General features: G+C 38.0%; 1 protein-coding gene across 1 annotated transcript in view; it reads left to right on the top strand.

Annotated features, from left to right (window-relative positions):
- adamts12 (ADAM metallopeptidase with thrombospondin type 1 motif, 12) overlaps positions 1-16,376 on the top strand; it is an 83,364-nt gene that overhangs the window by 32,790 nt on the left and 34,198 nt on the right. Inside the window, exons 8-12 of the mRNA XM_056457337.1 lie at positions 3,121-3,264; positions 6,742-6,886; positions 9,057-9,149; positions 13,259-13,404; positions 16,234-16,376. The exon at positions 16,234-16,376 is cut by the window's right edge and continues 27 nt beyond it. Coding sequence (XP_056313312.1) covers positions 3,121-3,264; positions 6,742-6,886; positions 9,057-9,149; positions 13,259-13,404; positions 16,234-16,376 — 671 coding nt within the window. The remainder of the gene's footprint in view (positions 1-3,120; positions 3,265-6,741; positions 6,887-9,056; positions 9,150-13,258; positions 13,405-16,233) is intronic.

Here is a 16,376-nt window from a genome sequence, read left to right as displayed (position 1 = left end):
TTCCTTTATTTTTTTTATTTTTGTATTGACATTTATTTCTGAATTTTTGATGAATACGAAGTGCACACAGTAAAAAAAAGTATTAGTTGAAGTATTTATGTTACTTTAACCTATATTAGTATGTTTAGCCAATATTAATACATTTGTAGTAATAGAAAGTTTAACTTAATATTTTTAGTCAGTTTGACTGGTGTAAGTTGAAATGACTAGACAAGTTCATTTGAGGAAGTGACAGCCTTACTAATACTATTGCTGATATCAATCATTCATTATAATTTTTTAATCAGAAAACACCTTTCTTCCAACATCTGTTAAACATGTGATGTGACATGTCTACTGTTAAACTCATTTTCAACTGTTAAATTTATATACTGCATATACAGTTGAAGTCAGAATTATTACACCCACCCCTGTTTATTTTTTCCCCAATTTCTGTTTAACGGAGAGCAGAGACACTCCCCCACTCACCAATCAAGGGCATTGTGAAGCAATGTCCATCTGCAAAAGCTAGTCCAAACTAAATGCTTGTTGTATTACTTGCTGTATGACCATGTAAACAAAAAACAGTGCTTAGAATATACAAGTACACACCTCACAAATCTCTCTTTTAAATTCATATTTTTAATAGAAAGCTTTACAATATTATATTTGTACTTACACATTAGATTAGTCAGTACTGAAGCCAAATCTGGAGCTGATCTAACAAAATAACTTATAATAACGGTCCAAAAACTAGTACAGCCAAATTTATAAGTAATAGAAAAATATTAAATACAAAAAAATTAAGTTGAAATTTTGTAGGTTGTAATTTTTTTTGCAATATTTTGCTTGAATTTTATTGTATTATCTTTCAGTTTCTCAATATTTTTGGTGACTAAAATATTATTTTCATAAATATATCTGCTTTGGAAATCTGTTTTGTTTAAATGCACCAAAATACATTGCACACACTCACTGAGAAATGGGAAAACATATTCATTTTACAAAAGCATGCACAAAAATATCTATTTGAAATGGTATAAAACGTGTTTTCAAAACTGTTGTAATAAAAACTCTCTTGTGCATTAATCCAGCTTTTCATAATAATTTCTGAATGATTCTGCGACACTGAAGTAGCGTAATGAAAAAAAAATATATATATATATATATATATATAATTGAAGTCAGAATTATTAGCCCCCCTGAATTATTAGCCCCCATTTGTTTTTTTCCCCAATTTATGTTTAAATTTATGTTTAATGAACAGAAGAATTTTTCAGCACATTTCTAAACATAATAGTTTTAATAACTCATTTCTAATAACTGATTTATTTTCTCTTTGCTATGATGACAGTGAATGATATTTTACTAGATATTTTTCAAGTCACTTCTATACAGCTTAAGGTGACATTTAAAGGCTTAACTTGGTTAAAAAGGTTAACTAGGCAGGTTAGGGTAATTAGGCAAGTTATTGTATTATGATGGTTTGTTCTGTAGACAGTCGAAAAAATATAGAGCTTAAAGGGGCTAATAATTTTGACCTTAAAATGGCTTTAAAAAAGTAAAAACTGCTTTTATTCTATCCGAAATAAAACAAATAAGACTTTCTCCAGAAGAAAAAATATTATCAGACATACTGTGAAAATTTCCTGAATCTGTTAAACATCATTTGGGAAATATTTAACAAAGAAAAATAAATTCAGTTGGGGGCTAATGATTCTGACTTCAACTGTATATATTTGCGCAAATACTCGATGATGATCCCGTGAGGTTAAATGGGTCAAAATTTCAATTTATTCCTGGGAATAAAAATTAAACGACCTTTCTAGCTCTATGTTTGTTTGTGGGCGTGTACTTTCTAGCAGCACGCTGTCTTTGTGGGTGTGTGGGCAGCTTTTGTCATTGTTTGTAATAATGGCGGACACGGGAAGAGCCGGCGTGATGGATACTTCTATAGAATATCTAGCAAGACAACTTTTATTTTCAAAATGAGTTGGAACGTTCACCTTCCAAGCTTTATGCAGGTATGTCTCTCTCTCTCTCTCATGTATTAATGTATTCAAGCAGCGCGTGGACTCGTGGGCGTGTTTGCATTAAAATTAATGAACTCAGACTGAGGAACTAGTCATAGTGTTGGTTTCATACTGATTATTTTATCAAACAATATTTGTTTTCAACATGCACTTGCTGCATTTAAAAATAGACACTTCAAGCTTTCTATAGATATAAGTCTCGTGTGTTTTGTTTTCACGGAGTTTCAGTGCATTTTATTGACGCGTTTCTAAAAACAGTTTGCTGAGAGAGAAAAGAAAGAATGCCTACACTGTTTGTTTTCCTTATTTTGCAAAAACACACACTTTTGTTGTTATTTTGAGTGTACAAAAAAAAAAGTAGACACCCAACAGATTCGATTGATGTATTGCTCTTATTTGTATGAGCAAAACTGAAAGTGTAATTGAAGTTTTTTCGGCGTTATCAAGAGAAGATGCCTCAAAACACGTATACGCGGTCTTCGACCCCTGGGGGTTAAGTAGATACTTGAATAACAGTAAGTTGTCACAATCACCAGCGATCTAATCCTAGCAGATCGCTAAAGGACTACAAATCCGCCGGTATATGGACTACAAGTTCCAGTCATGCACCGCTCACACGCACCTGTTCCTCATTCGGTAGATTACACACACTCACGGCTGGGAGCTGCTCGTGAACTGATTACAAGGACCATTTATACAGCGCACACACACATCGGTGCTGAGTCTTGTTTAACTGTACTGTGACATTATGACGTGTTTCCTTTGCCTTGTCTTGCCGTGTTTGACCCTCGCTTTGTTTTATTGTTTATTCCTGTCTGCTGCCTGCCTTTGACCATCCGCATGTATATGACCATGACTCTGGATTTGCATATATACATCTGTTTGCCCCTGTATTGACTGATGCGTGCCTGACTATCCTGTTAATAAAACCTGCATTTGAATCCGCACCCTGTTGTCCACGTCCCTTTCACATTACATAAGTACATGTCATGTGAAAAACATAGTAAAATCATAGTATAATACAGAAATGTAGATTTTTTTCAATATTAGCCTCCTTAAAGCTCTGAATAGCGTGTGTGTCTAAAAGGAGTGTTTTTGTGTGTTGTAGTTTTGGCATCCAGCATGACGGTCAGGGGAACGACTGTGAGTTTGTGGGCAAACAGCCCTTCATCATGTCCCGGCAGCTCCAATACGACTCCTCTCCTCTCACCTGGTCATCCTGCAGTAAAGAGTACATCACACGCTTTCTGGAGTGAGAACACACACTCATGTACACCGACATGTCATTCACAGTACAGTATGTGTTCTTAAGGTGCACTAACAATGTGTCTGCCTAATTAATTACTGGGTTATATTAAGTTATTAAAAAGTTAGGGCTCTATTTTAACAATCTAGGCACAAAGTCTGAAGCGCTGGGTGCAAAAGCATTAAGGGCATGTACGAATCCACTTTTGCTATTTTAAGGATGGAAAAATACGCTCTGCTCCCCGGTGTATGGTCTAACAGGGTTGAGTTTATTCTCTCAATGAGTTCTGGGTGTGTTTTGAAAATAAACCAATTAGAGTCTCATCTCTCATTCCCTTTAAGGGTCTTTAGGAGTCTCGTCATGGCATATTTGCTATTTACATGACGGACTTTGTAAGTGCAAAAACTGAACGCTTCACTAGAGAGAAAACAGTTAAACAGACCATCTGCAGCACGAGAATGAGAGAATGAGCCTCCTCCAATCGGCCTTTACTTTCACTTTCAGTGGATAAGGAAACGTAGATAAGGAAACATGTTGTACACACAGACATTAGTTAGCCTACGTATTTAATTTAGTTTGTTAAGCGCAAAGATTTTTTCAAAACTATTTCTAAATTCAGTTCTAATTTCCAGCAAACGAATAAATGAACAATAATAACGACGTGTGGTCATAAAACTCAGTTATATCCAAACACACATGCTATGCCCCATATGGTCCAAAACCTGACAGGTGGGCAAATCTAAGCTTGTTTTTAATAAAACAAATATAAATATGCATTTAATAAATAACATTATACCAAAGCAAATTGTCATGAATAAACTAAAAAAAAGCCCCCCGAGATGAAGAAGGCATGGAGGCAGTGGTTTTTATATTTAGTTAAAAAGTAATATTTTAAAAAATATTTTAATCCTTTAATTATTTTTCTCGTGTATAAACATGTTTGTATATTGCTGTACACCCTGCGTGTTTTAAGCAATGTGTAAGCAAAGCGCACAACTAACACACTCTACGCTGGACTTTAGACCTGCTCTCAGCTGATCTATTGAACTTTTTTTGTTCCTCAAAATAGCAATGCGCCAACAATGCGCCTTAACACACTGCTTTTCTAGATCAGAACACCCATGAGTCCACAAAGTGGCTCAAATGGATTTGCTATTTAAACAACGTAGCGAAAAGCGGGAAAATTAGGGTTGCATTGGTCTGAAAATAGCAACACGGCATGCAAACATGTCTTGCACCTTATTGCGCCGGGTGTATGATAGGGCCCTTAAAGTCTGCGTGGACTGGAAGTTGCTGAGACTTTTATTTCAGTAAGTTGATGTACTTACAAATGAAACTGAATACTGAGTAGGGGGCGGGTCTTTCTTTTTGCGCATCATTTCCTCATAGCAAACTAACGGTAAGAGGGGTGAGGTTAAGAATATTGTGACTGAAACCATCAATGCCAAATGCTGAAGCAGATGCTCAGACTATTTGAAACACCCATGCACTTTCACATTCAGACAAGCACTCATACACTATGCACAGTTTAGTTCACCCAATTCCCCTACAGCGCTTGTTTCTGGACTGTGTGGGAAACAAGAGCTCCCGGAAGAAATCTACGTCAACATGGGGAGAACATGCACAGAAATGCCAACTGGCCCAGCCGGGACTCAATCCAGCAACAATCTAGGTGTGAGGTGACAGTGCTTACCACAAAGCCACCGTGCCACCCCAAGATAATACTTTAAAAGCTAAATTATTAGGATTACAATAAATTTTTAATTATTTATTCTATAGTTCTGTTAGAAAATACAGAAATCCAAATTACAGAGATTACCAAAACAAACTTTTTTTATTCCAGTTGAGTAACTTGCACAGATTAATTGTTCACCTAATGAATAACAATGTGCGCTAGCAAAATAAACACTGTAAATTTTAATTCCACAAGTACTTTCAGGGGTATGTTTAAGGATATAACCTAGTTATTACCCAGTTTAAGCAATGACTGCAGTATGTACATCCAAAACAACAAGTTTTGTATCTGAAAATTAACAAACAACAAATAATTAGTAGCAAACATAAACAAGGACCTGTCAATTTTTTTATTTCAAGTTCAAATCTCGGCTTGTACTGTACAAACATTCAGAAATTGTGACGTGATGTCTTTTATTAATGTAAATTTTTTTATGGTCAAAACAATACATATTTAGATACAAGGAGTTCATGCGGATGTCAGACCAATGTTAAAACAAAGCACATTACAATTACTTCACCCTGAATTTGAAACTAATATGTCTGCATGCCAGTCAGAAACACTAACCGCTCCACTAAATCTCAATTTATCTTGACTATACTGCGTATGGTGTAATTCCTTTAACTGTATAACATTAACTGTATAATTCCTTTAACTGTGTATATATACAGCCGGCAGCTAGCTCTCACATGGTCACCCACTGAAGCTAAGCAAGGCTGCCTGGTCAGTACCTGGATGGGAGACCACATGGAAAAGCTAGGTAACTGACGGAAATGGTGTTAGTGAGACCAGCTGGGGGCGCTCAACCTGCAGTCTGTGTGGGTCCTAACGCCCCAGTAAAGTGACGGGGACTCTCTAATTCTCAGTGAATGCCGTCTTTCTGATAAGACGTTAAACAAAGGTCCTGACTCATTAAAAAATCTCAGGATTTCCTTCGAAAGAGTAGGGGTTTTGCATCCTGGACAAATTTGCCCACAGGTCTCTGTCCATCAAGGCTTCCTAACCATCCCCATATCATAATTGGCTTCATCACTCCCTCTCCTCTCCACCAATCAGCTGTTGTGTGTTCGGTCTGGCGCAATATGGCTGCTGTCACATCATCCAGGTGGATGCTGCACACGGGTAGTGGATGAAGAGATTCCCTCCAATGTGTAAAGTGCTTTGAGTGTCCTGAAAAGCGCTATATAAATATAAGGGGGGGTCTGACCCCCCTAATTAACACTTGATTCCTCTGAAGAACATAAAAACATGATGTATGGGGGGCATAGGCATTTGTACTGTAGGTCTCCATAAAACTAGACGCATAGTTTGTATTTCATTACAGACTTGCTCGCACATAGAAGTTAAACAGTGAAATAAAAAATACGTCTTTCATTGTCATTCATTGACAGGTGCAGAAATGCAAACCTGACACCATGTATTTAATATCACAAATGTCATTGAGGACCACTAAATATCCCTCAAAATACTGAAGACAAAAGTTTGATTAATAAATTTGACGTAATTGAATTAAATGTATAACTTTGGTTCACTGAGGCGTATTACCGAACATAAGCGTAAAACTTGACCCCCCCAGTCGTCAATGTAAAATTCGCACCCTGATACTAACCCCAGAACATTTGAAACCGGTAATCAACACTAGTAAGGATGGGTCAAATTGGTGAGTAAATAAAGTATTTTCAACTAATTGATTGGGAGTTTTCTAGACAGTTATCTTATTTCCATTTATTTTCCTGTTGTGTTGTCAGTCGTGGCTGGGGTTTCTGTCTGGATGACCGTCCTTCTAAGAGAGACCTGAGCACCCCGGGAGCAGCTCCAGGAGTGAGATACACACCGCAGCACCAGTGCCAACTGCAGTACGGCCCCAACGCCACCTTCTGCTCAGAAGTAGAGGTGAGGAGGGTTTAATACAAAGACATAATTAATAGATTTTACATTACATTATTGTAATCAAATGAACTACGCAGTCTAGCGAATAATTGTTCAGTCATTCATTTTCTTTCGGCTTAGTCACTGATTATAAAGAGCTGCCTCAGCGAAATAAACCACCAGCGGATATTTAATCTAATTAAAATGGTGGCACAGTGGGTAGCGCTGGCGCCTTAGGGCAAGAAGGTCGCTGCTTCGAGTCCCAGCTGGGTCAGTTGGCATTTCTGTGTGGAGTTTGCATGTTCTCCCCGTGTTCGCGTGGGTTTCCTCCAAGTGCTCCAGTTTCCCCCACAGCCCAAGGACATGTGGTATAGGTGAATTGAATAAGCTAAATTGGCCGTAGTGTATTTGTGTGAATGAGTGTTTGGGTGTTTCCCAGTACTGGGTTTCAGCTGAAAGGGTATGCGCTGCGTAAAACATATGCTGGATAAGTTGACGGTTCGTTCCGCTGTGGCAACCCCTGATGAATAAAGGGACTAGGTCGAAGGAAAATGAATGAATGAATGAATGAAAATCGAATTAATTGCATATTAAATTTGACTGAGAAATTAACACCAAAAAATTAATTGTGTTAAATGCAAAAAGTATCAAGTTACATAAAAGTAGGGCTAGAAAAAATATTTAGATTCAGCACTGAATTTATTACAAATTTTAGGTTACCATTCTTTTTTAATTGATTATTTTTGTATCTAACTTAATATCAAAACATATTTACAGGCAATTTATTGTTGCTCCTAAACAGTGTAGTTGTCAACATTGTATAAAATACTTTTTGTATTCTTCAAAAGATCCTACTTTCCCCACAGAAAAGTGAATAAATGACAGATTTTTAATGTTTAGGTAAACTAACCTTTTCATTTGACATTTTTAGAGATAGTTTGGTAGTTACTTTACAATGTTTTTTTTATTTTTTCAAATGTGAAAAACAGGAAGAAAACAGAAAACGCAGCGTTCATTTCATGTGGACTTTATTTTTGCTTGTGATTTGTAAAAAAAAAATAAAGCAAATTAATTGAATTGAATAAAAGAAATGACCACAAAATGCAGTGCAAAAAGCATCAAATAGACGATTACAAAAACGTCTAATTTTGTTTTTGATTTATTTTTTTTATTTAATTTATATTATTTAATTTATTTAAAAATTTTATTATTTATGGATCTAACTTAGTATTAAAGCATATTTACAGACCGTTCAATGATGCTCTTAAACAGTGTAGTTGCTGACATTGTTTAAAATACTTTTGTGCTCTTCAGAAGATATAAATATATCCTATTTTCCCACATAAAAGTGAATAAATGACAGATTTTTAATGTTTAGATAAACTATCCCTATAATTTCACATTTTAAGAGATGGTTTGGTAGGTACTTTTACAAACTGTCTGTTTTTTTTAATATAAAAAACTTTCATTCATTCATTTTCCTTCAGCTTAGTCCCTTGTTTATCAGGGGTCAGCACAGTGGAATGATCCGCCAACTGTTGGGGCATATGTTCACTACAGCCAATTCAGTTTTATCAATTTACCTATAGCGCATGTCTTTGGACTGTGGGGGAAACCGGAGCACCTGGAGAAAACCCGCGCCAACATGGGGAGAACATGCGAATTCCACACAGAAACCCAGCTGGGACTCAAACCAGTGACCTTCTTGCTGTGAGGCGTCAGTGCTAACCACTGAGCCACCGTGCTGCCAACTATAATAAAAATATTTAAATGGAAGAAAACAAATACAACGTTAAATTCATGTGGACTTTAAGTTTAGAATATAGCTATTGATTAAAAAAAATGTCATACTTTAATAGGGAAATGTTCTGTCTAGAACAGGCATGGGCAAACTCGATCCTCGAGGGCCTGTGTCCCTGCAGAGTTTTGCTCCTACACTAATCAAACACACCTGAACACCTTAATTAGTGTCTTCAAGATCACTAGAAAGCTACAAGCAGGTGGTGTTTGATTAGGGTTAGTGCAAAAATTATGCAAGGACACCGGCCCTCCAGGATCGAGTTTGCCCATCCCTGGTCTAGAATAAAATTAATATTCACTTAGGAAGATTGCTTTGATTTGCTTCTAAAGTATAAACTATATTCTTGTCTGGATTAACAAAAAGAGATCTGCATTAATTCCGCCTTGTTTGCAGAATGTGTGTCAGATTCTGTGGTGCTCAGTAAATGGATCGTGCCGCTCTAAACTGGACTCACCAATTGACGGAACCAGGTGTGGACCTGACAAGGTACGAGAGATTCACATTTAGTAAGATGCACATAGTATTTGTTCTGTTATTATATTTTTAAAGCGTTAGTTCACCCAAAAATGAATATTCTGTAATTAATTACTCTCCATGATGTTGTTTTCATACCCTGAGACCTTTGTTTATCTTCAAAACACAAGTTAGGATATTTTAGATGAAATGACAGCAATGTTTTACTTCACTACCTGACAAAAGTCCTGTTGCTTATCCAAGTTTTAGGAACAACAAATAATAACTTGACTTCTAGTTGATCATTTGGTATCAGAAGTGGCTTATATGAAAGGCAAAGGCCTCCAGATTACGCTTATTTGACCAGAATAAAATATGATCCTGAGTTTTAAATATTTAATTAGGTCTGACTTTGCTTAGACAAAGTCTTCCAGAAACTTGCGTTCTGTGAATGAACGTCGCCTCGTGGTTCCATCCATAAGAGGGAAGAAATCACTTTCCCAAACTCTCACATTCAATCTGCCCAGTTGGTGGAATGAACTCCCTAACTACATCAGAACAGCAGAGTCACTTGCTGTCTTCAAGAAACGACTAAAAACGCAACTGTTTAGTCTCCACTTTCCTTCCTAATCTTAACTGCCTCTCTGGCTATACCACTAACTGTACTCTCTCAAAAAAAAACACATTACTAATGCTTTGCTTCTTAGACTTTACACACCTGAAACTTGTCTACAGCACTTATTCACTGTTGCTCTTATAGTTGTGTAAATTGCTTCCTTGTTCTCATTTGTAAGTCGCTTTGGATAAAAGCGTCTGCTAAATGACTAAATGTAAATGTCTTGTCACTCACTATAAATACAAGGTGAAAGATAACACCTTGAAGTCTGGAGTATGCAAATATGTTGTTTGCCACACTTGTAAAGTGCTGTAAAACTTTGAAAATGCACATGGAAAGTGCTTGAAAAATGCTTTCATTTGAAAAGTGCTTTGTAAAAGGAGTAATGAGTTTTTTTGTTTGCTTTGAGCTGCTGAAGTTACAGTAAAACACAAGTTGGTGGCGCTCAAGCTTAAAACGCTCTAGCCAAAAACAGTGAAATTGCAGATCAAATTGTGAGTTTCTTTCATGACTTGTAACCTTTTCCTGCAATTTTTTGACTTGGTGTTTGTGTGCTGTAGTGGAGGAAGTTAAAGAGCCCATATTATGGGTTTTTAAAAATGCCCTTCCATGTAGTGTGTAACACAGCTCTAAGTGAAGTGAAATATCCAGCTAAGGCTTAAATCTGTAAGTGTACAGTGTTTAAAACTATTGATTCATCTATAAAAGAGTCGACTCATAGTGCTTCAAACGAGTCGTCTTGATAACGAGTCATTAGGTGTTTCGCGATGACGCAGCCACGAAACACAAGCCTCGCCAGTAGTTACGCGCGCAAACCAGGGAGATTTGAAACCTGCGGCCCCGCCCACTAACACAGAAAAAAACACTAGACACACACACACAGACGCCGCCGGTCGAATGAAGTCACGCTGTGCTCAGATGGATAATATTGACAGTCTCTACCCAAAGATGAGTTGTGAACTGTGAAGAGTCAGTGGTTGAGGTTTATTCACTAGTGTAAGTAAGTGCGATTAAAATTGTTGCCTCGTTTACTCTAGCTTGCAAATTATGTATTTATTGTGTTTTGTTACTTGTTAACCTGGTACAGTACACACGGTTACTCTTTATATTCTCTTATCACATGTAAGCCACGTTAAAAACGCGACGCGTGCCGCTTTGTTTACGGATTTAACGTTAAAGGCTTTTGTGAGCTCACGTTCCACTGCCGTTTGTCGTTGCTATGGCGATCGTAAGCTAGGAGACTCGCGTCGCTTTCCCTAGTTCTGAGGAGCGTTGTGTGTGTGTGTGTGTGTGTGTGTGTGAGAGAGAGAGAGAGAGAGAGAGAGAGAGAGAGAGAGAGAGAGAGAGACTCGCGTCGCTTTCCCTAGTTTTTCTGAGGAGCGTTGTGTGTGTTTGTGTGTGAGAGAGAGAGAGAGAGAGAGAGAGAGACTCGCGTCGCTTTCCCTAGTTCTTCTGAGGAGCGTTGTGTGTGTTTGTGTGTGAGAGAGAGAGAGAGAGAGAGAGAGAGACTCGCGTCGCTTTCCCTAGTTCTTCTGAGGAGCGTTGTGTGTGTGAGAGAGAGAGAGACTCGCGTCGCTTTCCCTAGTTTTTCTGAGGAGCGTTGTGTGTGTGTGTGTGTGAGAGAGAGAGAGAGAGAGAGGAGAGAGAGAGAGAGAGAGAGAGAGAGAGACTCGCGTCGCTTTCCCTAGTTTTTCTGAGGAGCGTTGTGTGTGTGTGTGTGTGAGAGAGAGAGAAAGAGAGACTCGCGTCGCTTTCCCTAGTTTTTCTGAGGAGCGTTGTGTGTGTGTGTGTGTGTGTGAGAGAGAGGAGAGAGAGAGAGAGAGAGAGAGACTCGCGTCGCTTTCCCTAGTTTTTCTGAGGAGCGTTGTGTGTGTGTGTGTGTGTGTGAGAGAGAGAGAGAGAGAGAGAGACTCGCGTCGCTTTCCCTAGTTTTTCTGAGGAGCGTTGTGTGTGTGTGTGTGTGTGTGTGTGAGAGAGAGAGAGAGAGAGACTCGCGTCGCTTCCCCCAGTTCTTCTGAGGAGGGTTGTGTGTGTGTGTGTGTGTGTGTGTGTGTGTGTGTGAAAAAACACTATGAAGCGCGTGTGCACTGTGACTACTTTTATATAGTTGATTACCAGCTGGGCATTTCACTCTGTCTCGTGCTGAAGCCTGTCACTGTCGACCAATCGCAGCAGGCTGCCATTGGTCCAATCAGCGCAGATTAGCTTCGCGCTGAGGAGGGGGTTGGGAACAAATGAATCGCTGAACGATTCATATGGGAGTCGCTGGGATAATTAGGTAAAAATAAATGCAGATTATAAGACCATAAAAGTGTTTTATGACCTTGCATGCATATTAGACTGTTGTTGGAGACCCTTACAACCTAAATATGACCCTATTTCATGTATAATATGGGCTCTTTAAACTTTGTGTTCTGGGGTATTTCCGTTTTTCATGTAATTTTGCACATTTTGGCCCAATCCCAATTCTATTTTTGTACCCCTTCCCCTTGGCCCTTGAAACAGAGTGTGAAGGGGAAGGGTTTCAAAATTTACCCCTAAGAAATAGGACAGCATCTGCACACGTCATCATTTGTCATCACAATCTCTTGCTTCATATGAGATCAGACGATCGCGACTGCTGTAGTTATTCCAGTTGTGTTATTTTTTAGTATTTATCTTCAGGAAATCACTGAAGGCAACGATATCATGTTATCATACCAATATAATGTGGCACTGAGATCGTTACTATACTGTGTATTTACACAGTGGCCATATTCATCTATGTAAACACAAGAAAACAACATTAACATTATAGCAGACACTGTAAAAAGCTCATTCTCAACCACTAGACTTTTCTGACAGGAGATTCGAGTGTCATCGAGTGACAGAATGATGTGGGACTGCTGTACAGGAGTTATGATTAGGGATTATAGATCGCAAAGTTTTTATTTTAGTGGGTTTTTTTTAATGCATGACGGTAAAACTTGAACGCGGTTATGAATATATTAAAACGTGCTTGTTTGTTGGAAAAATTCGCAATGATGACTAAAAATGCTAATTTGTGGATCTCATTACTTCCGTGTGCAGCCATGTTGTCGTTGTGGCTGGTGTATTCTGGGAAATTTTCTTACCCCGTTCGAAGGGCTATCCACCCCTTCCCCTTAGCCCTACGCCTTCAAGCTAAAGAGAATTGGGACACCCCTACCCCTTTATGGGAACGCGCAAAACGAGGGGTAGGGGTGTCCCAATTGGGGGTAGCGGTGTTCCGGTAAGGGGAAGGGCAAAGGGGTAGAATTGGGATTGGGCCATATTATTCTGCTCACTGCCATATGAATGCCAAAAAAAGCCTTGAAAGATGCTGATGGTAAGCGCAAGCAAAAATTGTCCCTGTGTAAACAAGCCTTTAAGATCTAAAACATCTTAATCTGTGTAAAAAAATCAATACATTTTGTTAATTATTGGTCTCAGGTAATTGGAACTACATGAGGGTGATTAAATAATAGCATAATTTTTGGGTGAACTAACCCTTTCAACTATGTGTCAGTGGTGTATCTCTGGTGAGTGTGTGATCGTGGGGAAGTTACCGGAAACCGTGCATGGAGGCTGGGGTCCCTGGAGCTCGTGGTCTCACTGTTCTCGCACCTGTGGAGCCGGAGTTCAGATGGCCGACAGGGAATGCAACCAGCCAAAGTACAGTTATTCCTCAGTGCTTTTCTTTCTTTCTTTCATTCATTCATTCATTCATTCCATTCATCATTCATTCATTCAATCATTCATTCAGTGTTTTCCTTTTTTTTTTGTTATGTTTTCTTTAGAGCTCCTCTCTTAATGTTAAAGAGATCGTTCACCCAAAACTGAAAACTCTGTCATCATTCAGTTGTCACAAACCTGTTTGAGCGTTTTTTTTTCTGCTGTTAAACACTAAAGAAGATATTTTGAAGAATGCTGAAAACCTGTAATCATTGACTTCAATAGTAGGGAAAAACGAATTCCGGGGTGATACGGTGGCGCTGTGGGTAGGGCTGTCGCCTCACAGCAAGAAGGTCGCTGGTTCGAGCCCTGGCTGGCTCAGTTGACTTTTCTACCATATGTGGAGTTTGCATGTTCTCCCTGTGTTGATGTGGGTTTCCTCCGGGTGCTTCGGTTTCCCCCACAGTCCAAGGACATGCGCTATAGGTGAATTGAATGAGCTAAATTGGCCGTAGTGCATGTGTTGGTGTGAATTCAAGAGTGTATGAGTGTTTCCCAGTACTGGGTTGCAGATGGAAAGGCATCCGTTGCGTAAAACATATGCTGGATAAGTTGCCGGTTCATTTGATTGCGGCGACCCCTGATTAATAAATGGACAAAGCCAAAAAGAAAATGAATGAAAAACAAATTCTATGGAAGTCAATGGTTACAGGTTTTCAGCATTTTTCAAAATATCTTCTTTTGTAGAAGAAAAAAACTCATTTTGAAAACTGATTTTCAAACAACTTCTTTTGTTCACCAGAAAAAAGAAACCCATAAAGGTTTGAAACTATTTAAGAGTGAGTAAATAATGAGTACCTTTCATTTTTGGGTGAACTATCCCTTTAAAAAAATCTGAAATAAAATATTTAAATACACAAAAATGTTCACTTGGGTGTGTTAAGAACTATGCATTACACTTTTATTGGGTCCAAATAAATTCTGATTGTTGACCCTTATACTTTGACTAGTTGATTGAACAGATAGTTCGCTCAAAAAGGACAATTTTCTTATTTACTCGCACTCAACTTTTATGGATTTCTTTCTTCTGTTGAACACAAAACAAGATATTCTGAAGAATGTTGGGGAAAATAAGCCATTGAGCTACATAGTAGGAACACAAATACTATGGAAGTCAATGGCAGTTTTTTCCCCCAACATTCATCAATATATCTTCCTTTGTGTTCCACATTCGTTTACGTTCTGTGCTGTATGTTTCTTATATTTTAACCGTTTTTCAGGTTTTGGTCATATTTAATATTCAGTGCATGCAGAAAATTTAATTTAAGTTTATTTGTATAGTGCTTTAAGCAGCTTTAAAGAGGTGAGAAGAGAAAATAAATACATGCTACACAGTGGTGGAAAGAGTACTGAAAAATCATACTTAAGTTAAAGCACAATTACTTGCCTAAAAATGTAGTGTGACTATAAGTATCTTTTGTAAATATTACTCAAAATATAAGTAAAAAGTAGACTTTTCACAAGTGCTCAAGCATAGTGTATTACGCTGTTAAAAGCTGATGCATTTACATGTAATTTGTGGATGTGTGTAAGCGTAACAATCTGTAGTGCATTTAGTTATAGCCCAGAAGGCACACAACATCATAAGACGCTAATATTAGGTTAGATTTAGGTTGTGATGTCAGGTGACCAAAATTCAATGTCTAGCCAACATCTAAGGACAATATTATTTTGATGTCCAATAATGATGTCAAATGACGTTGATATTTGGTTGATTTTAGGTTGTGTTGAGCCAACATCTTAAACTAACGTCATATTGACATCAAATACTGACATTTATTCATCAGGCAGCCAAAATCCAACGTCTGATAGACGTCATAGTGGTAACGTCCACACAACGTCAAGCTGGAACATCATTAGATGTTGATATTTGGTTGATTTTAGGTTGGACGTTGGACATTGACGTCGGCCTGACGTTGAGTTCTGACGTCAACCCGATTTCCAAACAAAATGCAGCGTCCCCACGACATTGGGGTACAATGTCAATCTGATGTCAAGTTGACGTCCTGTGCTTGCTGGGTTTTCAAGGCCATTTCAGTCATCATACAATAAACATCCGTCATCTTCTCATCAGTGACATGCATCTAAACTGTCTCTGGGTCAATGCGTGTAAAGATTTTGGACATCTTCTTGGACACTTTTAATGCTTCCAAACAGTTTTCTGCAATTATAAATCACCCATGTCTTGAAGTAGTTCATTAGGATAGGATTTAACTTCTATGTGCAATTTGACTGGACAGGAATCACAGGACTGATTTTTCTAATCCTCATAGATAAAAAAAAAAATAAAGTAGTGACTGCAGGTTGAAGGAAAGTAGCGGAGTAAAAGTACCGATACAGCACTATAAATGTACTCAAGGGAAAGTAAAAGTACACATTTTTAAAACTACTTAGTAAAGTACAATTCCTGAGAAAAACTACTCAGTTACAGTATTTTGAGTATTTGTAATTTGTTACTTTACATCACTGATGCTACATTAAAACAACTATGCTAATATGCTATTTCAGCTATTATTATTATTGTATATCAGCCCATTTTCTGCACTACCAGTATAATGCACTAGAGGGCACTCCTGTTACTTTAACTAAACATTTAGACGGTTGGTCTGCTCTAGTCATGAATGCTCTGTCATGTTTGACCGAATTTGTAATATTACACTATTTCTTAAGTATTAAATATCCATTTTAAGTCTTTCTTTCTATTTTATTGATACTTTTTTGCTGAACAGATGATCTGAATCATATTTTCTGTTTCTCCTGTTCACTCAGGCCTGAGTTTGGAGGGAAATATTGCACAGGAGAGCGGAAGCGCTACCGTGTTTGCAACACAAAGCTGTGTGTCAGAAAACATCCCAGCTTTAGAGAGATGCAGTGCAGTGAATTCAACACCGTGCCGTATCACAATGAACTCT

Source organism: Danio aesculapii, chromosome 5, assembly GCF_903798145.1.
Source record: "Danio aesculapii chromosome 5, fDanAes4.1, whole genome shotgun sequence".
NCBI lineage: Eukaryota > Metazoa > Chordata > Actinopteri > Cypriniformes > Danionidae > Danio > Danio aesculapii.
This window is presented reverse-complemented; position numbering and strand designations above follow the sequence as displayed.